Below are 27,510 nucleotides of genomic sequence, written 5' to 3' on the forward strand. Positions count from 1 at the left end.
TAATCAATAAAAATCTGAAAGAGTTGTGCCTCATACCTTACCTTGATACCCCTAAAATGAAGAACAGATTTGGAAAGTGCAGGATGTATCCTTTCTTTTTATCAACCATCTTTTGTCGCGTCTGGAGCTGCGAGCATGAGCCACTATTCACGCTGCGACCCAGTCACGCTCAGATGTTATACAGTTTTCTCTGCGGCCACTTAGGCGGAGATAATGATAGCAATGCAGCTTCTGTAACGTCTACACAGAGGAGAAGAACAAAAGAGCTGAAAAGGAAGGATACGATGATTTGTCACCGAGCGTCGTTGCAGTTTTTGCAACCTCGTACTTGAGAGGTAAATAATCCACACTGTGAAAACAGCACATCTCTCCTTTCAGTGTTACTTAAAACAAGTGCCCCTTCTTGTTTTTCCTTCTCCTGCTTGTAATCCGACCTGCCGTTTTCTTTGTCTGCCATGTTTGGTGCCACACTCTGACCGGAAGTATTTAGCACCCAGAAATTTCAGGTCCGCCGAGACGTCTCGGCGGACTCCAGTGGGTGGGTACAGGCGAGGAAATTTACACCACACAGCCTTTACAGTAAAGTACACAGCGGATCGCACCGAGAGATATGACTTCTGCCTTTAGGGCCATTGTAATGCTGAAAGGAGAACCTCCCCACCTCTCAAATCTGATTTAGCCACTGAAAGATTTTTCTTCCAGCGTCACTGCAAACACCTAGAAGTTTCTGGCCGGAATACAATAAAGTTTACATGACACGACAAGCGATGCGATTGTGCTGCGAACCAAAACGTTAAGTGTAAATATGTGAGCTGAGGTGCTTACAATGTGCGGATGTTTCTGAAATAACAAATCCAACCACAGAAGCGCAAATGAAATAAGCATCTTCTGCATTTTCCCCTCGACACATTTGCCTGCTGAGGACATTTTATGTTAGAAGAGATTTGCCTTTGTTCACTTCCTGGAGCATTTACTAGAATTGAAGAGGCAGGCCGACTTAGCAGCAAGACCTGATTTTTATTCCTAGAAACCCGTATTGCCGTCTCTTTCCAGTAACTCACCGTTCTCCTCAACTTTTAGATGGTGTGAGAGAAAAGCACGTCACCTGCCAGACAGCAATTGTGTCAGCTGTTTGGACGCCTACAGAATGCAGCACAACTGGACTAAGCGAAAGCGCCTGACATCTGAAACAGCGGCATTATCTAACACACCTGCAGGGTCAAACTCTGTTCATAAAAGAAAAAAATCCCGCAGACAGCACCCTCTTTTGATCGCCATCCAGGCCTCACCTGGAAGGAATCCTCGCTGTGCTTCAGGTCACGAAGTTCTTTTTACTACCTGAGCAAGAACAAACGTACCAGACTAATAAACGTTTATGGATATTGATAAAATAGCTGTCTAAATGAAAACAAACCTGGATCGTTTGCTTTGATTATTATTATTATTATTATTATTATTTTATTTTTATTTTTTTGAAAGGCCTGTGGGGATTTTGGGTGGAAGGGGAAGATTCATGTGCGCTGTAACTGAAAGCAGACAGGAGTAAATGCTGCACATGTGGCCAAAAGCCCTTCTGAGTTCCAGTGGAGAGACGGGCTTCGTGTTTGAGACAAACGAAATACTTCATCTAACTGCTGCCCAATTTACTACCTGTCTCCACGAGTCAGTTTCGCGTCGCACTCCCTTTGTTGTTTGAATAACAGAGCGTCGAGCGTAATAAGCGTTGCGGCTTCATTCCTTAAAGCCCAACTGGCCCGCACGTCGCTCGGGCTTGTCAGGAATATGTCTGGTCGTGCCTTTTCAGTGACTCAGCATCAGCTATCTATGTGTCTGACCTTTTCATCCCTCTGACTTTATTGTCGTTACAAAACTGGGCCATGACCACGTACATCAGGTTCAGTGATCCCTGTGGCTTAATGCGCAATCATCTGTTTGCGCTTAAGAGACTCAGAAGGCAGTATGGCGGCGATGCCATTCTCTGAGTGTTAGGTTTAAGTCACAGGAAAGTAAATCAGGAGCATCGTCTCGGCATAAAGGTGTTATTTTAATGGGGGGAAGTGTATGGCTCCATCTTTTTACTGCAATAAATAAAGGTGCGTCATACTATAGGTGGATATTTACACATTTGCTTTAGGTTTACAAGTATTTTACTTTGAAATAAAATTATTTTTTAAAAACTAAACATTTTTGAGAAGGCAGCACAATCAAAAACTTAAAGAAAAAAAATCTAAATAATTTAATCTCACTATATCAGAATGATGAGGACCAGCAGACAGATTAGGGAGATATTATGGAGTTTTTAGAAGGGTGAGCTTAAAAAACAAGATCACACAGTGCTTAATCCATCTTCTTAAAATGGGAGTAGTTATTATGGCAAACAGTCCACAGGCCCAATAGAGAATCCGTGGCATTAAAATTGATGTTCGCAGATGTTTTCCTTTCAATCTGACTGAACTTGAGCAATTTCAGAAGGAAGAGTCTCTCTAGTCTCTGGAAAAGAAGATCTCCCCCCCCAAAAAAACTGACAATTATAACTGCAGCCAATGGTGGATCTCCAAAGCACCGACTTTGGGGGCAAAAATACAAAAGCGTGCCGAGCTTCTCAGATGTTATTTGTCAGAAGATTTGAAAAAATATTCACCTTCCCAACTGGAGATTCATTTGTTGGAATGTTGTCTAAAATCATCCAACAAAACACTGAAGTTTGTGTTTGCAACGTGATCAAATGAGCACTTTAGCAGCTTGCAGGTGTCTATATTAAGCGGAGGCAAGTAAAAGGAAAACATGTTTCAGTTGATAAGAGAGTGTTACTATCACAGTGGGAAATTATGTCATGAGCAACCAAAGCATTTCCCTCTGATTAATTGAGCCGTATCATGCAACCTCTGCTGATAATGGCTGCTGTGATAAAGTCTGCTCCGTTGGTACCCTGGTACTCTAATCCAATTCCCTGGCACATATTCACGTTTCCATGGCGAGCCTTTTTTTTTTCCACTTCGCCACACGGAACCAACATCTTTCCGTCTGCAAGAGCTTCGACGTCCCACATCCTCTCATTTATCTCTGGTCCACGGGATTTATATGATATAAAGTCTTTTCGTACATCAGGGTGGAAAAGTTGAGAATATTCTTCGTCTTTGTCAGCTTTTTATGTGAGCAGGGGCTCTCAACGCATCAAAACCTCAGCTTTCTGCATTGCAAACGGTAAATTGGTCTTCTTTTGCAATAAAAAGCCAGAGAAATTGTGATGAAACTGGTTTGGATTAATGATCACCGCTCACTGATTCCTTTGTAGCTGCATTGTTTGAGAGGTGACCGTGGAACGACCTGACCCCGCTGCCGTCTCCAAACAGCTCCCAGGTGAGGCTGACACAAGCCACTGTGCCCAAACACACAGATAATCAGATCCACCCGGGTCACACCCAAAACCAAATTCCACGAAAAGCATTGTACAAATATGCGGATCAGTACAGAGCAAACTCGTCGCGCGCGTGAACACGCACACTCTGCAGCCGTTTTTTGGTTGGCGAGGACTTTTTTCCTGTGTTTTTTCCATCAGCTTCAAGAGGCGAGTGCTGCAGAACTTTGGCATGTTTTAAAGGTTTTTAGTGGGTTTTGTTAGGCAAAATAGAAATGCAGCACATCTAAGCGTAGCAGGGCTTGTTTCATCAAACTCAGTTCTGGAATGCTGAACATTTCCACACCTTTTTGATTTTGTCATGTCACACACTTCAATGGGAATTTTATGTAATGAATCTCCAACATGTACAGAGCATAATTGCAAAGTGCAAAAATGATGTTTCCTGGTCCACTAAGTATTTTACATATGAAAATTTTAAAAGAGGGAACAGTTTAAGAGGGACTGGAGTGGAAACAAAAATACCTGCCACACTTTTCAGATTTATTGTGTTAAAAAAATGTTTTAAAAAAGCAGTACATACGTTTCTAATGTACATTTATGCACTACTTTGTGTTGGTCTGTCACAGATAATCCAGATCAAAAACACCAAACTATTTGTTCCTGACGAAATATGACAAAGTTGAAGAACTGTGAAATCTTTGGCCACTAAGTTGACATTTCACTACTTGGCTTCAGTGGCGACACTCAGCATGCCAGTTTGTTCAGCTCAGCACAGGGTTAATTATATCCAGCCCCGCTGCCCCAGCAGAGAGACACGCTTTTAGCACAGCAGTGATGCTGACAGCAAGCTCTGACTCTGAGTCACCTGTTTGCTTCAGTGAAGAGCTTCACTTCACTTCTGCTCGGCTCGGCTCAGACCAGAGAGCCATGAGAAAAAGGCTTGTGAGGCTGTGACACACACGGCTGCACACATGACAGCAGAGCCCAACAGGTCTGGGCTAAGAGGAAAGAGGTGCAGTGAGTCACGCATGTGGTGGACGGCGGCCGGTGGCGAAGGGATGGCGTGACCTCACAATAATTTACCAGAAAAATCCCAGCCTTTTGATTGGAGCACATTTTAGGAAAAACATATCACTTTTCCAGAATTTCACCATGAAATCTTAATATTTCCAATATTTGGAACAAACATCTTTTGCCAACAGAACATCCGTCTCTGAAAAATATTTCCCAAAGCTGCAACATACAGAGATAATGGTCTTTAATGATAATGGTCTTTCATCATTCTTCATGTAACACTGTCCAGAGTCCTGGTTCATGTCACATGATCTCGTCAGTTCAACAACAGGTTCTCCACAGGGCAGATATTGTCATGAAGACAGTGTGAGCTTGTGTCTGATCGTCCATTTCTGAGTTAATTTGCTTTGCATCACTAATCTGCTGAAATACACAATGATGACCCATTTTTAGATTATTGCTAGAGTCCTTAGGATCTGTCTTTAAAATCTCCAGACAGTTTCTTGGGCCTTTGGAGGAGAACAAGCCCACAGCACCACAGATCCCTCACCATCTCTAACAGCTTCTCCACAAACTGACTTTGCTTTACAGCAAAAACCACCTGAAGCGATTATCACTAAAATAATCAGTCTTAATCTCATGTAGCGTAAACACAGGGCTTTCCAGTAGTAACCAGCCAACTATTTACATTTGATGGAAGGAGAGAAAACTGTTTTTTTGTTTTTTTTTTGCATGTCTTCAAACATTGTCAAGTAGCCAGCATCTAACTCTCACTATGGAGACCTGATAACCACTAAATAAACTCAGTTCTTTAACAAAGCTTTGAAGACTTTGCCATCTTCTGTGGCAACAGGATAAACTCAATTGTGCATTCAGAAATGTTGCTAAAAGCTCCAATCGTTTTAAACATTTTTATCTAATGCGCTCGCTGTAGTTATTGCTATAAGTGTCATGTTTATTCATGTTTATATTTTGAAAATTTTTCTTAGAAAGATTTTTATCTTGCATCCTGTTCACTCCCCAATGTCATTCAAAGCTTTAATTTCTCCTTTTTTTAGGAATAGATAGGGTGCCAATGAGGCATCGGGGATTCCGCATAAAACAATGTTTCCAGTCAATAAATGTGCTCAAATGTGCTTATTCGTATTTTTTTTTTTTTCTTAAAAAATAATCTGCAGCAGCCAATAAGAACTGGCCATCTTTGAGTCAAGACTGCCTTCAGATCAACCCGCTTCAAAAGCCCTCGTAACTGGTCTCTGTCCTTGTAAAACACGATCCTTACACTCATCTTTGTCTCATCCCCTTTAAAACCATAACTGAGGTCCCCTGTGCGACGACTGGTTCCGTTTAAGATCCGACACATCTGCTGAGGTTGCGACGACACTTTGGCTTTTATTCTTTCGACGAGACGTTGAGCCAAAGGTTTGGCCATCTGTGTTTTGTTTGCTTGAAATACACAGGTTGTCATCCTGACATGCTTGAGTCCTTTGAAGTTAAATGATTTACTGTGTTCAGAGGAGTAGAAAAAAAAATCCATTATTCTTTTCGTGTTTCAAAGCAGACTGAAATATGTTGAGAGAGTACCTTGAGAGGTGGGTATCTTTTATCTCAATCCAAATGCGAGACGTCATTTAGAGCGAAACACATCTGCTTCTTTCTGTTCTTCCTGCTCCATAAGCCCAACACAGAGTGCAAATAGGTTTTATTAAAACGCCTGCAGGTAAACAGCAGCTTTACAAATACGACTGGCTCGGCAAGGAAGAAAACGCAACACGGAAATAACTCATCCTGGCAGTGTTGTGTTCAAGACAACCTAACCCGAGACCAAGACAAGACCAAGACCAGAGTGTATCGAGACCGAGACAAGACCAAGACTTTTGGGGTCCGAGACCAAGTCAAGACCAAGACCGAGGGGAGTCGAGACCGAGTCAAGACCAAGACCAGCGGCCGTGCTACATGACACAATAAAATGTAAAATATGATCGAAATTGCTTCTCAAAATAATCTAAAAGATCCATATTACCATAAAACACCTAGATATTAAATACTTAATACATTTTACCAATATTAAATATTCCATTTATGTGCTAAAAAGTGTGATGGTCTCGTGCCATCCCTAAAAACATAACGCCCTGGGCATTTGCCCATATTGCTCATATAAGAAGCCACCACTGTCTGCACCATTAAACATAGCAATTGAGGCAATGCCCTGACGGTAAATAATGCTCAACCATGAACACTGACCAAGGAGCAACAAGCAAGAAGTAACCAAACAGAAGGCGCTCACCGTGACTGTTTTCACTCTCTATCCGCGTACATGAAGCCAGGTAGTCTGACACCATGGCAGACATTATAGCTGCCACTTTGAACAAAAACAATCAAAGAGCAATGTGCATGCTCTGCGTGCTCTTTCGTTCTTGTGTTTTAGTTATTTGTTAATTTAAATATTAACGTACATAATAAAATAAAATAATGATGCAGTGTACACAGAGCATTACAAGAACATAGAACGGGTGTTCTGTCAGGTCAGATCATCAGATCACGGTGTTCTGTCAGATCAGCATACGTTGTCAGATAGTCGTAGGCTTAGCTCAGATATGCATACGCTGTCATTACCATATGATTTTATTTAATCAGCAACATAGAATCATGACGTAGATCATCATACACTTGGTTATTAACAGTTGTATGGCATCCAGCTGCAGCCAGACCTGCTTTAAACACACTTTGAAACCACGACAACGCATGTGTATCCATCTAGTTATCACATTATGTCATATTATAAACAATTTAATTACTTATTTTCGTCATAACTTGTTGCGTATACTGACAACTACACTGACGGTCGGACTTAATGCGCATGCGCTGGCATGGTACTCACTGCATGTATGCTATTCTGACAGCCTATGGCTATGTGATAGAACACCGGCTATATCTGTCAGACATGTCATTACCATAAGATTTCATTTAATCAACAACATAGAATCATGACGTAGATCGTCATACACTTTGTTATTAACAGTTGTATGGCATCCTGACTTAGCGGTTAAGTGAGTTTTACACGGGTGTGTGTTGTAGCTGACTCCAGCAGCAGCCAGACCCTGCTTTAAATACACTTTGAAACCATGACAACACATGTATATCTATATAGTTATCATTGAAAACAATTTAATGACTTATGTTCATCATAACTTGCTGCATGGTGAACTGACAACTCCTCTGACGGTCGGATTTCTTAGTGCTTAATGCATGTATGCTAACCTGACAGCGTATGGCTATCTGATAGAACAACGGCTCTCAGTGAGTGACACTCCAGTCCTATCTAATAAGTAAAGAGCCGTGGAGAAGAATCGACTGTTTCTGAATGTCACCTCACTATATTGCAGACTTTTGGACATAGCGTTGTCCCATATATGCGACCATTTATGCAGCGATATTCCATTACTGACAATTAGACAAACATTTTCTGCCGCTGAGAGGAAACCACTGCGCATGTCCTGGAGCGCCGCGCGCGAGTGCAAGGTGGGGAGGGGAGGAGGAGGGAGAGTGAAAGGTGGGGAGGGTGGGGGGAGTAACAGAAACACGTAGTTGCTTGGATTTTAATCGGTGCGTTTTGCATCCACTGAAAGCAAAGATGTTAACAAATAAAGTGGACAGAATGCTGTACGTTTAGTGATATTTTCACAGTTGCGGTCTTGACTGGTCTTGAAATAAAATGCCGAGTCCTCAGCGCCCGAGACCGAGACAAGACCGAGACCAAATGCGGTCGAGTCGAGACGAGACCGAGACCATCAAAAAATGGTCTTAAGACCAAGACCAACTTCGAGTACCACAACACTGCATCCTGGCATGCAAGAGGTTGGTTTGCGTCCTGCATTCCAGCATCCTGGAGCAGGTGGATGCATCTTTGTATTCCTGCACATCGTGACTTTACGTTCTAGGACTTTCCAGGTCGAATGCATTGCTGGTCTTTGGATCTGTGTCGAGCATTTAGTGCTTCACACTGTCCACATCTGACAGAAACACTCTGAGCACATGTGGACAGCATGCACCTTCACGCCGTTTCCACGAGGCATCGGTCTTAAAGAATGAACTCTGCTCGATATCCCGCTTTCCTCCTGTGCGAGTTTTGTCCATTTGTTTTGATCACTGTATAACTGGGAGCAGTATTTTTTTTTTTTAGAAACGAATAAACTTTCAACAAACATGGATGTTTATTGGTCATATGATACAGTTGTACTGCTACACTGCAAAATACAAACAAGTTTGTTCGTACAAGCACTGCTTGTAACCGTCTACGCAACCTACAGGCCTCGCTGCAGACTGATTCATGAGCTACGCCAAAGTGAATCCTCACAAACTCACCACATATGGACACGTTGAAAGCTCAAATACAAATATATATATATATATATATATATATATATATATATATATATATATATATATATATATATATATATATATATATATATATATATATAAGTAAATAAAGTGAAAAAGGCATTTGCCCTATTGATGTCCACATTACTAAATAAAGATTGAGCTGAATTTGCTGTTCACATCCTGCCCCCTAGTGGTGCTCTCCACCTCCTGCATTTTGCTGTGTATTAATATGACAGTTTCAGGTTTTGTGTTGAAATCGTCGGATATGTGCTGCAGGCAAAACCGATAAAAACGCGTGAAGACAGAAAACACTAAACATCATGTCAGCAACAAATACTTCCGAATGAGTTCCAAAAAAAAAAAAAAAAAGTTGCAAACATGATTCAAATGCTTTGTTTTCCCGTCCAATTTTTAAATTTTTAGACACAGAGGAAACAAAGAATTACTAAAACATTTCATCCTGTTCCACATGGGACATCTGAACAAACTATGTAATTTTAACATCATTGTCCAGTTTTAGCTTCTTTATGTACTGAGCCCAAGGACACCGAAGGGGAAAAAAAAAAAAAACGATAAAATGTAACTTTTAAAAGACAACCTTTTCCAAAACCTTTTGTTTCTTGCAAAAGGATTTGCAAAATTCCAACAAGTATGAAATCCTTGTCCGTCTCTAACCAACCCTTCAAACATAGACGGGACAATGTAGATGACGATGCGTGAGGCTTTTCGTTGTTAAAATGGTTCACTCTCTGGAAAACTGAGCAAAGTCCAACATTTGTTTCTGGCTTCTTATACACAAAACATCCAAACTCATGTTTGCATATTATGTTAGAACTCAAACACTGAGGTTATCAGCAGAAGGAGTGCTGGGACATTTCAAGCGTCCTAAAAAAGATGTGAAAAAATATCTCTATATTGTGCTCTCAAGTGTTACTAAGATTCCCCTCCATTTTGAAGGATGTGTACAACTGGACACTAGTGACTTAAATTAACCGTAAGCCCTCACCAGGACATTTTTGCGACACCAAATTCCAACATGCAGAGTCTCTGACTAAGTGTCTTTGTGTCCAAAACCACTGCCTGACAATAAACAGCAGCGATGTGTGCAGCCTGAGGAGCGCACAGTCCCCGCCATGACTCCATGTCTGCCCTGATGGTGACCAAAGCGCCCTTAATGTTGAGGGATGAAACCAATGTCAGGCCCGTCGCCCAGAACCAGCGCCCTGCGGCTTAGCGTGGGCGAGGGAGAAGCCAGGCGGAAGGCCGGGTTGATCGAGTGCAGCGAGTCTCTCCTGTTGTTTTTGCTGAAAGCGACAGGGGTCAACAGGGGACAGGGGTCAACCACAGCCTGGCGGGCGAGCTGCTGTGAGCAGCCGGAGGAGAGGGAGGGCTCTGCGGTTGCTGGGACGCTGCTGGAAACCTCCTGGACCAGCGGCGAGGTCTTGGGGTTCCCTGAAGGGCACAGGCCATGAAAGTCAGAGGAGTGGAGCATCCTTTCCAGCACGTCCTTCGTGCTCTGAGTGCACTGTGTGGAGAAAGATAAACAGGGCAAATCAAGAACAAAGCCAGACTTTGAACAGGAAAGAGTTCGAATCAAGCAGGATTAATTTGGAAACCGTCTTCACGGTGAGAGCAGCGAGACAAAGCCTCGGGGCAAGGCTTGCAAAAAGGACGCACATGAAGAAGCAATGGAGGAAGTGAATTGAACGTATGGAGTGACATTAGAGGGCAACCATGCACAAGCCATGATCCCAGAGAATTGGAAAGTTATCTAAACTGCAGAAATCTTTATCTTAAATTAGTGTCAATGTAACTATTTGAACAGTTACTTTGTGTTTCTGCTGGACTTAGGCGGAAATACAAAGAAACTATTTTAGTTTCGGTTTCTTCCGACCAATGTCTTGAAGAGGCTTTAGGCAAATTTAATGTTAGGCCTCCGAAATATCTCTGGAAGAGAAGGACAGAACATACTGTGTAACAAGTAGCACTATTTCTGAAACATTTTTGAAATGAGGTTCAGTGGTGGTGATCGGAAGACAGTGAAACTCTTTTGAGCTTGTAGTGAATAGTGTAAGAAAAACACACAATAAATTAGTTTAATTCATTGATGCCTCTCAGTAAATTAAACCAAACTTAATTTATTTCAGTAATTAAATTCAAAAAGTGAAACTAAGTTATATATAGATACAAATTCGTAGTAGTTATATTTTTAAATACTTTTTTTCTGTTGGATGATTATGACATAAAGCTGATGAAAACCCACGTTTAAAATTTAGCATAAAAATCCTACAGATCATCTTCAGTGTCTCCCTGAACTACATCAAACTCTTTAGTGAGATTTGCTTGTGCAGATTTTTCTACCAAACGTTTTCCTTCCACTTAACTTCCCATTACTATGCTTTGATGCAGAGCTCTGTGAACAGCCGACTTCTTCCTCAATGACATTTTGTCACTTACGCCCCTAGCGGAGGGTGTCAACGTGTGCTAGACGACTATCAAAAACATCAACGTTCATTGGGACTGTGAACATAACATTTCTACATCAAAAATTGATTAGTCTTTTTATCGGTCCTATGTGATGTAATGTTTTAATGACTAATATCCGTTGGCTGTAAGCAACAATCATAATTAGTAATAAATCCATATGTGAGGCAGATTTTTTAAAGATTAATTACCAAAGTAAATAAACCATTCTATGATTTCTAATTTATTAAGGTGGAGCAGTAATCTTAAGAATTCACATTCAAAAGTTTGAGATAATTAAAGTTAAGATTTTCAAATTTAAGAGTTATTATTATTATTATTATTCTACAGAAATCTTGTGAATAAAGTGATAATATCCATTGGAGTGAAGATATATATATTTTTTGAATTACAAAGATGTACTGGAAGCTGAAACCTTCAATTCAAAACTCAACAGGATCCATGAAAAGAAGTGACCTACATCTGTGCTCTGGAAGAGAAAAAGCTGCATAAGCAGGACAGAAAACAGATCTGAGCACATCTCGGATCGATCGATGTGTTTTGTTGTCTTTGTTCATATATTGGGGGGAAAAAAGTAATCAAGCTGATTAGTGAAGCAGCTAAAAAAAATAAATGTTCCTTACCAGGTAAGATTCAAACTACACGTGCATACAGTTTTAAGTTTTGTTGCCTTTTAGAAAACCTTGCTAGAGACGTGGTTTGTGCTAGATCATCAGCCGTAAGAGCAAGGTTGATCCTGCAGCGAGCGAGCGAGTGAGTGAGCGAGCAAACGTTAATGACGGCAAACGTGATTGGCTGTGATGAAGCATGCAAACCCACAACCATGAGTGATCCACACCATCATCAGACACCCATCACAAAATCTGCACAGGCTGCATCTGGCACAGTTAGTGGAGCAGAATGTAAGCGGTACGCAGTAAATGGAAAGTGATGAGATGTTGGGGTTGGTTCGACATCGACGCCCTACTCTTACCATCGACTGTCTACCTGCAGCACTGTCTACCTTCAGGCTGTGCAGGACAAAGAAAATTCCTGACAGTTCTCCTCCTGGCAGGATGGAACGGATACAGTACACAACACAGAGGGTGAGATTTGTCATGTGTCACACAGTTACAGTCATGGTAAAAAAAAAAATAATAAATAGGAAAGAAAGTACACCCTGTGTCAGTTCAAGTGTTCACCGCCTCCTAAAATACATTCAAATTTCATGTACGAAACTACTTAAATTCAGAATCCACCGTGTCATTATCAAAGGTGAAGGAAGGCACAATGGAAATGTTTGTGAATTATACGTACACCCACATAACCCTAAAATGTTGAGTTCAAGTCAGAAGTTGACATACACTCATTTGAATGAAATTCACGTTGTTTTGGGGTTTTTAATTATCTTTTTCAAGAGGAACGATGCAGATTTCAAAACACAAATCTTAAAAATTAATTTAAAATTTAATGCTAATTTGTTTTTCTAAGCCACACGCGTGCAAATTCATATATGCAACTCCATCGTACTTAAATAGACTTTAGAGTTGGACAGTTTGATTAAAATGTTTTCTGCCACAGATCCAGCCTTAACGGGCTGTTGATACGTTTTCTAAGTTTTATGTTGCCTTGCTTTATACGTTGCTAAAATAGTTTTGGTGTGTTTAGGATCACTGTGTCCAGAGTTCAAACTCTCACCCACAGACTAACACCATGACAGACTGAGAAGTTGTTGACCAAACAAGTAGAGACTCTGCTCCAAAACTGACACCTTCCAATATTCAGCAGCTGCCCCCATGGAGGATCTGGAAAGTCTTCAGGAGAATTTTTGAAGCTTACACAAAATAAAAACGATGAGTTGAGATGACGCTTTCAAGCTAATGAGGTGAGTAACTGGGTGGAGTAACATCATAATAAATAAGACAGGCTAACATCAAGTTTAAAATGGCTCCATTTTGAGCCAGAGTGAAAAACTGTGCTTATGTGCCAGGAAAACAATTTATATGAACTTTGCCCTTTCTGATAACTGGCCCAGTGAAAAAGTTTGTTCCTACCCTGGTGTCTGCAAACAGACATTTATCTACTGATCAGTGGGGGTGCAAGTACACATCTGAGTCTGTGTGTGTAGTTTTAATCGTCTTTGGAATAACAAATTATTCCCCTCTGGGGAACATAAAGCTGTAATTAAAACTAGTGGTGAAAAAAGAAAGAGAAAACCAGAAGTCGTAAATATTATTTCCTCAATCGTCTGTCATTTCAAGCGTTGAAGTAAGATCTAGATCAGGCAAGGACAGAAAGGAAGTCCCTCTAAATGGTAAAAACTGCAAGCAGAGCCTGAGATAATAATATTCAACCAAATATTACATCTAAGCAGTTTGTTGCAATTGCAATTTTGGACAACTTTTACGTTGCATGACGTGATGATTCAACATATTGACACTTATTAGAAATCCAACAAACAATTTCTAATAAGACATGCAAGCTAAAAATGAGGGTGTGCAAACTTCTGATTCAAAGTGTACAACATACAGAAAAACAACAATTTGAAAGGGGTGTACTTTCTTTTTTACCATAACTAAGTAAAAGGTATACAAAATGTGTATCTGAATCGGTTTTGGAGAGCAGGCTCCTGATGAAAGGTTAAAAAGGTAAAATGTTCAAAGACAAGACTAAACTCAAAGCAGACCAAAACTCAAAATACAAAAATAACATTTATTTAACAAATAAAGCAACTCATTTTTATCATCATGACAATAAAAATAAAGCAATGGACAAAGCAAATAATAAAACATTTTGCTATGCTGAAAATACTCAAAGAGAAATGTACTTCAGGCATACGAGTAATGATTCCTAATAAAGTGCTGATAACCCAACAGATGTCCACTTAAAGGCCCTGATAATGAAAACTGGTAGAATATTCCTATAAAAACATGCAAAAATAAAGTCAGTAGTTTAACAACATGGAGCATGGCAGAGAAACATGTTCGTTAAGGCAAATAAATAAAAACAAAAACTTAAAGAGAAACAAGGCGTTTACTGTCCAGTTAACATAGTTGCTGCAGTCTGACCGTCGGCCAGCTCGACTTTAATCTTAACAGATGATTTCAGTCTCAGTTGTAAAAAGTCAAACTAAAAAGTTCTCTGCTCACGTCCAGCTGCACTAATCCGATCACCTCTACTTTGAAAACTTGAACCTGATGTGATTAGTTATTTCAACCGAACTCTGGTGACGTTTCGTTGAGACGCTCGTTTTTCAATAACAGAAAGAAAAAAAACACAATCATGGTGCAAAGTTCTTAACAACGGTAGCAGAAATGTAACTGCTGGTGGTTGACGCTAATCGAAGGACTGAAGCTGGAGGTCTGGAGGCTGACGGAGGGGGACGCACAGGGTGGGAGGGGCTAACAACCACACAGCAACAAGAGGGGAGGCGGGGAGGCGTTCGGGACCGGGGAGGGACCGCAAGCGCTTTCATCATACCATGTTCGCATCGCTCTTGGGCGTGAAGGGAGGCAGCTCCATCTCTGAGGCCGCGGCGGCCGGGATCGCCTCGTCGGGAGGGAGGAACCCTCTTCGATCAATCAGGCTGGAAACAAAGCGGACCGTGACGCGCGGTTCGAACAAGGAGAGGGATTGAAAGCGTGACAAATAATTACGCACCTGGGAGGCATTGGGCCGCATAACGTAGCACAGCAATTGGTGATGATGTTGCTGTAAGTGTAGGGGTTTCCGGACTCCTCCGCTCCCCGCTTACCCGACCACGACCCCTTGATCTGTTGATCAGCACACCGATCAGCAAGTAATAAACGCCTCAGCCCAACCCAGCGCCGTCAATTTACAGACTGGAATACTCACGTCTTCATTCGTGGTGAGATTGGAGGCTACTAAGTAGGTGTGGAAGCCTGAGAGGCCCAAAATAGACCAGATGGAGAAAAAGCAAATCACCAATTCCACCACAGTGCACAGGGAAGAGTCAAGGCAAAAGTGTTAACATACATGGCACCAGTCACAAAGGGTGAGTATTAGATCTCACACTCATCTCTACACAAGCTGGGAGAAGACTTTGATCAAGGCAGCTCATTAGCTTTTACACAGTTTAATGGTAATAAATAAGAATATCATGAAAAAAGTTAATTTCAGGAACATATTATATTAGGACGATATATGGGATTCACTTTCTGAATTTAATTACTGGAATAAAAAAAAGTTAAATAACATTCAAATGTACTATCATTTAATTAGATAAAATTGAAAAGGCAAGCAGACAAACATAAACTCACTCCTGCTTGTAGTAGATAAAATAATCAAAACTGAATCTCAATTACCTGTAAATATATATTATTTTCCACTAAAATCATCTCAAACAGCCGTAAAACACCAAATCTTCTGTTTAAAAGCACTTTTGCTGGGCAGGCTGTTTCTAAAAAGAGAGTGCAGCATTAAGTGCTCCGGTAAATGCCAAATTGGCACCAAATTTAGTCAGATCTGACTCAGCCCACTAACATTTTAAAATAACAATAATAAAAAAAGACTATACAAAGGATATCTTGCAGGACTCTCCTGAACGGCTTGAACGATGCCTTTCTTTGCTTGAGAACCTGTAAAGAAAAGAAGAAAAAAAAAAAAGAAGAAAAAATCTGAAAACTAATCTTGGCTCATGACAAATGATCCATCTCCTTCCCTTTTAAGCGATGTGGCCACTTACGGAGGGTGATATGTGTGATGACGCAGGCAAATATAAAAGATGTCAGGAAAGACAGAGAGATGATGAAGCTGTAGAAATAGCGGTAGTTGCGTTTCCCGACACAGTTCCCCACCCATGGGCAGTGGTGATCAAATCGCTCTGAAGGAACAGAAAAATGGAAAATATGTCAAATATCGGCAGTAGCTCGTAAAGAGATCAACAACAAAAAAAAAAGAAAATGCTGGGAAGTAAAACTCTTAAATGAATCATCATCTGGAAAACATGCTAATTATGACTTTTTTTTTTTTAGTGTGGAAGTTGTTACTGAGGAAAGAAGACTCATATTTTCAGTATCGGTGAGAAACCACAAAAAATACAAAATGAGGAACAAACACCTAAAAGGAAACTATTTTCTGCAGAAGCAGTCCAACTGATCATTTATGCTACCGATACACTGCAGTTAAGGTGAATACATTACAGGAAAGTTGCTCTATTTTATCCTGTTAAGAACCATCACATCTTCATAAGAAGAAATGATGGTTTTAGGAAATCTCAGTCCATATTGATTAGAGTTTGGTTTAGCGGTGCCCCACAGAGGGCGCCGTTTAACATTATATTTGCTCATACAAATCTAAGACTGCAAGTATGTTTTCTTTGGTTTAAATTGTAAAATCTTATCTGACTGCAGAGCTGTGTAACGGACTCGTCTCTCTCACATATGCAGTACCATGTCATCAATTAACCAATGATCAAAGAACAGTTCCTCTGCACAGATGAGTGATTTAACAGTGCAACACAAAACGGTAAATCTGAGCTTTTTCCTCATAAATCTTAAAGATTTATTGTTACTTATAGCTTACAGGGGAAAAAAAAATCTGAGTTTTGAAGCTACAACTTTGCAAATCAGAAAACTGAAATCCAGCAACAAAATAATCCATAATTGAATCACTAATCACTAGATGGTCACCGATGGCATACAGTAGGATGGAAAGTGACAACAGTTAAGAGTCGAGTCTTGTGATGAGCAGAGGCTGGTGGGGTTTTGCTGTACACAACACAGGACACAGTCACTTCCTGTAACTTGGTCACTTAAAAAAAAAAAATCAGTTTGTGAAATGCACAGCTAAAATTTCCCCACTCTGTTAGGGAAGTGACCTCAACACCAGTTCTCTTGAAAGCAAATGGTTAACAGCAACAGGGATGATTTGGATTTAATGAGAGTGATAAAATCGATTTCATTCTGATAAAAACATATAGGCAGTCCCAAACTTTTCAATGATGACCTAAGACTTTAGGCAACAAGTGAGTTAGTTTAGTTTTTTTTTTTAATAAAGCAAAAGAATAAGTGGTTATCCTCCAAAACTATTCTTACCAACACAGTTGTCACACAGACTGCAGTGGGAGGTCCGTGGAGGCCGGAACATCTTGCAAGTGAAGCAGTACTTGAGCTTTACCACCTGCTGGTTGATGAGGATCTCCTTGGTTCGAGGAGGCGGGCGATATGTTGAGGATCCAGAGGTATCTGTGAATAAAAGATGTGACATTTTAACAACACGTGTCCTCCAGCACGATCAGATCAAGGTGTGTGTGTGTAGCTATAGGCTCCTCCTGCCGGCGCAGTAAGCTGCTTAGGTCTTTGTCTATGTTTCCACAACAAACGTGTCCTCCATATGGCAAAGTTCTTTTTGCCATATGTTCAAGCGGGGGATCTTACCTATCTGCCTCTCTATGTCTGCGGCTTCGTCTGCCGTGGCTCTGGGTAAAATGCCTGGATCTGTAAAGCTGGTTCTTAGCAAGGAGGCGACCACAAACAAGAAGAGCACCCCTCCTATCACAGGTATACAGACGGTCAGATGCTCCACCAGGAAGGGGCAACTGTTGGAAATAAAACAAGTTTCATTACAGCAACACTAAAAAAAGAAGAAAAAAAAACAACTTCTCGTGTTTTATTTATAGTCGTACAGCAGTCTACAAGTTACTCACTCGAAAGCAAAGAAAAGGCCACTAGTGACAACAATAAGGCCTAGTGTTAGAGGAAGGACGCCGTTCTGTCTGGCCAGGATGAGCCGTCCGTCGAAGAAAAATATGTTTTTCCCCGGGAAAGCTTCCCATTTTCTCCGCGGGCGCTGCACCTTCTTCTCGGCGGGGTTTTGAGCCGACAGCGGCGAAACGGAGAGCGCCCGTGGGTCGATCTGCTGGTACTCGCAGTTCTTCATCGTCTACGCGGTTCGGAGGTAGCAAAAAAGGCACCCAAACCCCTCCTTTACACTCAGGAGACGGTATTCTCAAGATTCATTTACAGGACATTTATTTGTTACTCCTGATAGCACTCAGCTGTCCATCCTGAAGCTAAGTCCAGCTAGCTAGCGTAGCAACAAAGGCATTCTTCTTCCTAGGTCAGTTTTACCAGCTGAATACATTCGCGGGCTGACGACGAACAAACCGACATGTTTGGTTGTTAAATTAAATCCGTGTGTATATATCGGCGAAACATTTTGTAAAGCAAACGCGAATTTTATGTAGACAGAGACGGCAGGTCAGGTTAACTGGACTGGTTCTCCTTTTTCCTTTACTACCAACCGACGTGCGTCATAGCGAGCATAGACATCGGTAAGTAGACGCAGCATGAGCGTCAGGTTTGTGCGCTAACGTTGCCGCCATGTTTTGAGTGGCATATATATTTTTTGTTAGAAAGGGCTACATTGTTAAAGCTGGGTTACTGTAAAATACTATATTTCTGATGGATCAACAGAAGGTAGCGCATATTTGTAAAGCGAAAGGAAACACTAATTTTAAAGTTTTATTTTTCCAAGTAAAAAACAGAAAACCATTCCATTGTAGCTCTGCCTGTACAGTTAGGTTTATCCTACTGTAAGATGGCCCAACTGGCCCAGTTTATTTTTGCAGCCTGTAAAATGCTTTTTTGCAGAACTTACAAGAAAAGCCTTGATGTCCCCATTCCCTGCTGGTGAAGAACATTACTTCAGCATGATGCTGTCACCACCACTACTATGGTTCAGTATGAGGGTGATGTTTTTTTTATTTGCTGAAGGTTTGATTTTGCTTGCATTTCATTGATGCACTTTTTCCACAAGTTTGTCATGTCCCCATACTTATGGTAAACTGTAAACAGGACTTTTCAACAATGGCTGGACTAAACAATTGTATTTAATCAGGTTTAAATACGCTGCTCAAAAAAATAAAGGGAACACTCAAATAACACATCCTAGATCTGAATGAATGAAATATTCTCATTGAATACTTTGTTCTGCACAAAGTTGAATGTGCTGACAACAAAATCACACAAAAATCATCAATGGAAATCAAATTTATTAACCAATGGAGGCCTGGATTTGGAGCCACACACAAAATTAAAGTGAAATGTTCCCTTTATTTTTTTGAGCAGTATCCAGGTGGAATGTTTACCAATTAAGTGACTGGATTTTATGTAGAAATACGCAAGTAAACATAAATGTACTACACTCTGTTTGTAAGGAAGAAAAATTAATTCTTTCTCCTCCTTCCCATCTTCTTTACTAGCTCCTTAGGTCTATATTTCACATGTAATCCCAATAAAATTCATGGAAGTTATGGAATATATTTTTCCTATCATATTTAGATTTTCACACTGTTCATTTCGGCTCGATTATTCCCTCCATTTTCTTTCAAAAAAAAAAAACGAAAACATGCATTTTCCTGCCTATCTAGAACCTTCCGCTCACGACATAAGGTGAGCGTCTACTCTTATATATCTATGGTGGCGAGAACGTAAAAATGACGAACGCACTACGTTAAATTTGAAGGACAATAGGAGTATGGAAAAAATTCAACAAACTCTGGGTCAGCCTGCGAATTCCGAGTTAGCTTACTCCGAGTGGGAAAACCCAGGCTCTTCGGTATCAGAACCGCTGGTTTCCATGAGTTCAGTGGACTCGGAGTTGGTTCACCTGGAAGCAAGCGCGAGCACCAGCGCCATCCAAACCCTTCCTGCGGATGCCTTCAGTGAACACACCAACAGCTCCTAAAAGAGATCGACTTATTTCACGCCGCTAGAGCAGAGGGTCCTCCTTCAGGCTTACGAAGAGCATGCTCACATATTTAGTGAAAAGAGCAACAAGGCAGCAGCAGCTACAGCGAGACAGGCTGCATGGAAGAGCATTGCTGCCCGAGTCAATGCGTCGGAATGCACCACGCCATTTATCTGTATGGGAAAAAAAATGTGGTAGATAAGTGAGGAAAAAAGTGGTTTATTGGATAAAATTTGGTTTTCATTTAGGTGTAACTCAGGGGAAAAACGGACTTGGATGCAACTGAAAATGAAGTATAAAAATATGATTCAGAAAGCTAAGACATGAACGAATATAGCTATAATTCAGTAGTTAATTCAACAAGTTATAGACTTAATTCTTTCCCTCATTATAATACTTAACATACAGTGACTTGCAGAAGTAGCATTTTCTCGATGTGTTTTATTGGGATTGTGAAATGAAAGAAAAATGATTCAGGGTTTTCAAAAATGTTTCATAAATAAAAATGTCAAAAGTGCTGTGTGAATTTCTGTTCTCAACTTCCTTTACCCCAATAAATAAAATCCAGTGCAGCAAATGACCCTCAGAGGTCTGCTAATTATTAGAGTCCATCTGTGTGTTTGATCTCAGAATGAAACATTAAAAAAATAGTTTGCATAGAAGTATGAAAACAATCATGATTAATCATTTACTGAAATAATTGTCAACTATAATAATAATCGATTAATTGTTAACTTGGAGCACACAAACTTAAAAAAAAGGTAATTTGCTGAAAGAACAACATATTCAGTGAAGTAATTCAGCCAAAACTGTATTTTGTGCTGTCCAAGTATCAAAAAATAATCAATAGATTATTCTTTTTTAGCTTCAGATGCATCTTCTCCTACAAATGATCAAACATATGCTAAAGGAATGCTGTTATTGCATTTTAGGCTATAAAGTTATCTCTTTATCCTAAAAAGTAATTGAATTATTTGCTTATTAGCATTGTTTAATGTATTTCTACATCATAATAAATGATAGAATAATTGATTAATAAAATAATTATTTGCAGCCTTTCAAAGAAGAATTGGAAAAAATACATTTCAATGTCTGAATTCAAGCCATGTTTTAATTTGTAAAAAAAACAAAAACAAAAAAAAAACACTTTTGTAATGCACATTTAACATCCAGTATATTGCCTGTTATAATTTGACGCAGTTTTAAAATGGTACATATTCATGTCGGAGCCATTAATTTGCAGATACCCGTATAATTTCTTAAAACGATTCACTCTGAGCTGCATTCAGCTAACAGAAAACGGGCTGCAGCCCGAAAAATCGACACTGAGCTACTAATCCCACCCCTGACGGAGGCGGAGGGGCTAGCCATCACCCAAAGCTCCCCCAGACCCGTTTCCGAAGGCATCTCTGCAGACAGCTCACCTGAACCGGATGCCAACCAAGACACAGGTACCCATGTCAGAGCTAGGACTACACAACCACATATATTTAGCCGCACATGCAGTTAAATGTGGTTATTCATCCACCTTTCTCTTCCCAACAGTTACAGATGGTGTCGTTTACGTTGTTGAGCCTTCAGCCGCTGCAACAGGCGAAGAGCCTGCAGTCGTAAGTACACTACACTCTGCTTTTGCTTCATGGGGTTAAAGGTTACTGAAACATGATTTCTTCCTCACATCGCAGGAGGATGATGTTCTGTCTGCTGCCACCAAGGAGGAAGCTGAGATTCATACCGAAGTAGATACTAGTATTCTTCCTAGTTACTACTATCAGGAGATTCTTTTACGAGTCGTACATTGTTGTCCTTTGACAGAGAAAGGCTGGCCACTACCAGGACGGGATTCCTCCGACCTCCACAGCACGGCTCCACACAGTGGGTTCTTAACAGTAAAGACTTGTGTTTATTCTGCATTTTTTGCAGAATTGCAGAGTTATACAGGCACCATCTCCTTAAGACTATTGAGAAAACGGATAAAGAAATCATGTATTTGGACCGCCAAATCAAGAAAGCGGACCTAGAAATTCTTATACTGGAACGCCAGTTGAGGTGGGTGCATTTCCTTTATAGGTCAGACATATTAATTGTTGGAACACCATTAATAAATCCTAATATTAGTATTTTTCTTCTAGGGAATAAAGGAGACTGAATGACTGAATTATTTATTTTTTTTGGTGGAGAGACTTGTTAGGAGACTGTCTTTCCATCTGGGATGTCTGCAAGGAGTTGCAGAGAACTCATGCCACATTAGTGTCACATGATATATTGGTGGCTAGATTGACCTTACAGTGGAACTGGAACAAGAATCTAGTAGCTGGTCATCTGAACCTAAAGTCCCAGCTCATGGCTGGGGGTAGTGGACCGCCCTCTGCCCTGCCCTTAGCTGGTATTTATGAAATCATCTTATGAGTACTGTGAATACATTTGAGCATAGAGTGGTGGGAACAACATGCAGAACCTTAGGCTTAATAGTACATCCAAATATGGAGCTCACACTATACATGTGAGTTGTTTTGTGTGATTTGTACTATTATTGCATTATTAGGCACCATAATGCCTAAGATTTGTTCTGTTGCCTTAGAACAACTCTGCTGCTCCAAGAGTTGTTACTTAATGCAACACTGCCAAACTCATAGCAGCAAAATAACGCACTTAAGACATCTAGACGTGGTGAAGACTTGCTGAAGTTCAAACCAACCATCAAATGGAGACTTTGAAAATGGCGTTGTTGTGTTATGGTATTTCAGAAACCTTTGCTGCTCCATCAGGCCTTTGTTCTCTAAGGTTTACAGAGAGCAGCACAAAACAGAGGAAACATCCAGTGAGCGACAGTCGCGTGCATAAAAGTGCCTTTTCGAGTTCAGAGGTTAAAGGAGAATGGGGAAACTAGTATGAGGTGATAGAAAGGCAACAGAAGCTCAAAATAAAACTTTACCACTACCAAGCGGACAGAGCTTTTCTCTTCTGTTGCTCTAAAAGTCTGGAACTCCCTTCAAAGGAAGTCGTTTCTCTGCGACTTCCTTTGAAGGCCAGCCAAACACATCTTTTTAAATCCGATTTTGTTTTTGCTTTGTGTATTTTATTTTTTTGTTATTCTGTGTTTGTTGAAGCACTTTGTGATTTTCATCTCGAAAGGAACTGTACAAATAAAATTGTACTTACAAAATATATGCAGATATACCATCTGTAATCCTTAAAGCAGATGGGCTCCAGCAACAGACCATGACATCGGGGCGGCTGCTCTTGTCAGCTGAGAACAGGAATACAATATCACTGTTTGGGCAATTTATCTAGAGCAGAGCAATTTAGCCAAGTTGTGAGAGGTGGAATCTGCAACAAAAAAGAGCTCAATCACAGGAGAGAAACCAAAAGAAGCAACATCTTGCCTGCAGGGAAAACATTCAGTACAGTCAAGGGTCCAACAGTCCACTGCTGAAGAGAGATAATATTTAGGATGAGTATTACAGTTGCAACTAGAAAGACTAGCTGCTTTGTTCGCTTCCAGTGTATAAAAAGTGATTGTTTACCTTTAGGCGGTATTAAAGAAATGCCTCCAAATGTCACTTTATCATGCATCTTAAAGGTTAAACTCTTCAAGGATGACCAAATATTAAGCTCATTTGTAAAGAATGTTTTAATAACCTCAAAGTCAACTTGCCAGTGCCACCTTTGGTAAATGTGATTTTGTGACAAACACGTTTCAAATATTTTCACCAGTGCCTCAAAAAGTTACAATTCAAAGAAAAATGAATATAAGCTGAGAAAAATAAACCAAGTTTCTATTTTTGACATCAGTTTTTAAAAAAAAAGCTGTTAAGGTTGAGTATTTGCTTTAGACGTGCAGTACCCGTGAGGGTAGATGAAATTATTTGGATTCTGATGCAAGTTTCAGTAATAATGTTACCCAAGTAGAACCATGCAACCACTCTATATATACTACAATGTGCAATAGTGCGAATCAAGCACAAAATATATGTTGGGTTTTTTTTTTTTTTTGTAATCTCGGAGCGTCTCAAACTGGGTGACAACGTAAATATGAGAAAACATTTCAACTTTGTCCTACAGAGATTTTTTTTTTTTAAATCAGACATTCATAAAAATATTTATTTTATGCGTCCATTTTTTTCCAAGGCAAACGACCATTATCATTTTATATTAAAAAGTTAAAAAGATTTCTATTGATATGCCCCAGCAACCCTCATAAATAAGTGTATTTACACGCCAGTCCTACACAGAAATATCCCATTTTGTCTTCACACTACTGTGTTAAATCAAGTCCAAGGCAAGAAATTACAATGCAAAGCGAGGCCCAGTATCCAGTACGAGAGGAAATAACCCAGGATGGTCTGAGTGGTGGGAGAACAGGCTTTAAAATGTGGCAGCAGTGCAAGGATGGGGTTCTGAGGTGTGTGCATGAAGCTGTTTTTGGGATCAGTCTGCAGCTGCACATTGGGGTTGGAGGTCTTCCTTCGGTGAAGAAGCGGCTCGTTGAGGAGGAGGAGGTGAGCGCTTATCCAGAAGGGCACCGGAGACGAGGAGGCCATGAATCTAGTGAGAACCTGAAAAAGCCCATTGAAGAAGAATTGGCGTTACAAATATCCATAAGATTACAAAAAGCAACAAGAAGTTATGATTTTCTCACCTGCACATGCATGCACAGGGTTCCAAATACAAGGAGCACAGTTGAGTGAACGACATACACGAAGGCTTTGGGGTTAAAGAAACCCGGTGTTGGCTTCTCCAGTCCCGTGCCCCAAAGTCCGAGCCTCAAACACAGCTCTGGGTTAGCCTGAAAATATGCATAGGCGGCCATAATGGCGAGCGTAGCCATGGGCATAGCCAGAATAAAATTTGGTATCTGCTTCAGCTCAAAGTAACGGAGGAAGCCCACGTCCCAGTACACGTCCTGAATGTGTGAATAAAGCAAAGGGAGGGGTCTCATGCACCAGAGCGGTGGCGGACCATTTTCATCCGGTACCCGGTAGCCCCTCTGCTCCCCCAGGGACAAAAGAGCCGGATGGATCTGCTCCAGGGAGGTGGACGGCGTGCAAAACGTCCTGTAGCCGTAGTACTGGAAAGCACAGAAGGGGAGCGCGATGACTACAGTTCCAAAGAAGGATGTGAGCAGGAGACGGAGGATGACCCAGATATAGTGCAGGACTTTACTGTGCCCTTTAGTTGTTGCCCGATACACACGAATCTGTGAAATGGCATTCAGTGACGGGAGATACAGAAGAAAGCCTATGTTAACCAGTCCGTTGGACCGCGCTGCCGTGGCGATGCTGAAGGCCAGGCAGGCTCTGAGGGTGAAGCCTTTCTCCAGGAGGAACAGGCCACCGAACGTCAGAGCAGCAAACAGGCTCTCCGAGTATCCAGCGGTCATGAACACATTGGCGGGCGTAAAGCAGTACAGCAGGCTGGAGAGCAGAGCGAGGCGTCTGTCCTGAAGAACCGCTCTGCTGAGGGCATACAGGGCAACCACACTCAACAGGAAGAGGGCGGTGTTCCCAAGAGCAACAGCCAGAAGCAACCGGCCCCTCACACTGAGCCAACTGCTGAGGGGCCACAGCAGAGTCTCAGCGAGGCCCCGCAAAACGATGGGGAAAAGTGGGAAAAAGGCAAAGTTGTGCTCGTAGAGGTATCCTCTCTCTGCAATGAAGAGAAAATGCTCAGCATCCCAGTGAGCGAGGCCACCAAACAACCAGTCCACCACAGGGTCCAAGTACAAGGGCTCTTCTGTCCGTGGGGGCCTGAAGGCATCGGCTTCATGGTCAGGGATGGCAGCGTTCAGGACAGCCTGAAGAGCAATACATCCACTTTGTTACTATATTGTACAGCCAAACACTAATCACATGTAGACTGTGGCAGACTGAGAAGCCTGGTTCACCACCCAGGGCGTTATTACGTCAGGGGATGGCATGTTTAAATGTCATAGTGTATCACACGGTTTTTTTTAGTAGCCCATTCAATACAGAAGAGATGCCCTAAGCAGGCGCCCACTCCTTTTCTAATTTTTAAATCCTCTGAGCTCACTAAAAAAAATATAGATATGTAGTTTACGTTGCTGATGTGGTATTTACTCGACTGACTACTTCCCAGATTTTATTGAATTTGGACTATATTAGATTTAGTTCAAGTTGAAATCTGTGAGGTCATTGAGAACTCAAACGGGATTCCAGCTCCATCTTTCTGGGTCTTCCTCTCCCGCGGCGCACTTTAAGGAAACTCCGCCACTGCGTGTTGACTGCTGTACCTCGAATTAGTTCATACAATTAGGGCTAAACGTGACAGATATCTAACTACATTTAACTATAAATGACTCCAACCTTACCTGCAAAACCAGAGAGAGGCCTCTGGTAACTGTGGCGAACTCTACAACTGCTTTGACATCCATAGTCATTGATGAAACGGACAAACTGTGGACAAACCGGTTCCGACAGCCATCCGCACTGCTACAAACCATTCACCGTCCCCATGTTTACTATGAGACATCACTGAGGACTGAACAGTGTCTGCCAAATAAGCTAGTTAAAGGTTTTCATTATTTATCCCACCAAAACATATGGTCGGAACAAATGCAACCATTTCGACATTCATGTAGGACCTCTAATTGTTTGTCGCTAAGCTAAACCTTTGTCCTCATACTGCAGCAGGATGCCTCTTTTCCAGAGGCATTGTAACTTCCGGCACGCAATAGAACTTCAAAATAAAAGCTTAAAAGCTGTGTCGAGTATCCGGTCGACGGAGTCGTTCTCGGTATTCATCAGTGATTCTTCTAATTTATCGCTTTCAAACACTAGACTTAAAAGCAAATGATATAAATAAAATGGCAAACTGTAATCGAAAGAGGAACCAGAAGAAAAAAAACTCGCGGTTTTTGTCCTTTTGTGTTTGCGTCACCCGAATAACGCGCTGTGCGTGACCCGGAAGAGGATCACTTTGTATGGCACATGAAGGGATGTTTGGAAGTGCTAGTTTTCCTACATTTATTTTCTCAAAATGAGTCTCGCCTAAACAACTACACATTTGGACTTTTATTTTGGTGGTTGTGAAACCCAAAATAGCGCGAAAATTTGCTAGCGTGCTAATAACAGTTCAGTATTATATCCAGCAAGAGGCGCCAAAGAGTTATAATGACTTACTAATTGCTGCATAGCAAATAATTTGTATTACTACGAACAGAAACATTGCAATTCTGCTTTGGGACCTATTCGAATGGCAAGAAACTAATTTAAAAAAAAATCATTTTTAAAAACTATTTTAAATGCATACTAGTTGTGCAAACTTAAATGAGACCTTTGTTTAATCGAATCTACATTTTAAAGCACTGGAGTGTGATGAGCTACAAAAAAAATCATCTCTCTTTCACTTTTACATTGTTGCAATTATTTGAAAAACATTAAACCTATGACTGGCTAAAATAAAATAAAAAATTAACAAACTGATTCAATTTGAAGCTTTTATATGCTCTTCTAAAGTCAGATGCTTTAATTTTAGCAGGTTTTGCATACCATAAAAATTAGTCCAAACAATTACAGTATAACAAAGACTAGAAAGTCAAACAGATTTTGTGC

At 40.9% G+C, this 27,510-nt stretch overlaps 2 protein-coding genes and 1 pseudogene across 2 annotated transcripts; 1 reads left to right on the top strand and 2 right to left on the bottom strand.

The window, feature by feature from the left end:
• Positions 1-8,570: 8,570 nt before the first annotated feature.
• On the bottom strand, positions 8,571-18,510 carry zdhhc18a (zDHHC palmitoyltransferase 18a). The gene is made up of 9 exons (XM_015010500.2): positions 17,892-18,510; positions 17,623-17,783; positions 17,281-17,430; positions 15,930-16,067; positions 15,771-15,822; positions 15,080-15,182; positions 14,885-14,997; positions 14,705-14,810; positions 8,571-10,286 (listed from the first exon to the last, which is right to left on the bottom strand). The coding sequence occupies exons 1-9, from the start codon at positions 18,122-18,124 to the stop codon at positions 9,933-9,935; spliced, it is 1,410 nt and encodes a 469-aa protein (XP_014865986.2). The 5' UTR covers positions 18,125-18,510; the 3' UTR covers positions 8,571-9,932.
• A 1,224-nt stretch (positions 18,511-19,734) lies between these two features.
• Positions 19,735-22,780, top strand: LOC106932036 (uncharacterized; annotated as a pseudogene).
• pigv (phosphatidylinositol glycan anchor biosynthesis, class V) lies at positions 21,030-26,680 on the bottom strand. Its single transcript, XM_015010499.2, has 3 exons — positions 26,268-26,680; positions 24,579-25,733; positions 21,030-24,495 (listed from the first exon to the last, which is right to left on the bottom strand). The coding sequence occupies exons 1-3, from the start codon at positions 26,397-26,399 to the stop codon at positions 24,208-24,210; spliced, it is 1,575 nt and encodes a 524-aa protein (XP_014865985.1). The 5' UTR covers positions 26,400-26,680; the 3' UTR covers positions 21,030-24,207.
• Positions 26,681-27,510: the final 830 nt, after the last annotated feature.

This window comes from Poecilia mexicana, unplaced genomic scaffold (assembly GCF_051168715.1).
Source record: "Poecilia mexicana isolate PSO_F unplaced genomic scaffold, ASM5116871v1 scaffold_16, whole genome shotgun sequence".
Lineage (NCBI taxonomy): Eukaryota > Metazoa > Chordata > Actinopteri > Cyprinodontiformes > Poeciliidae > Poecilia > Poecilia mexicana.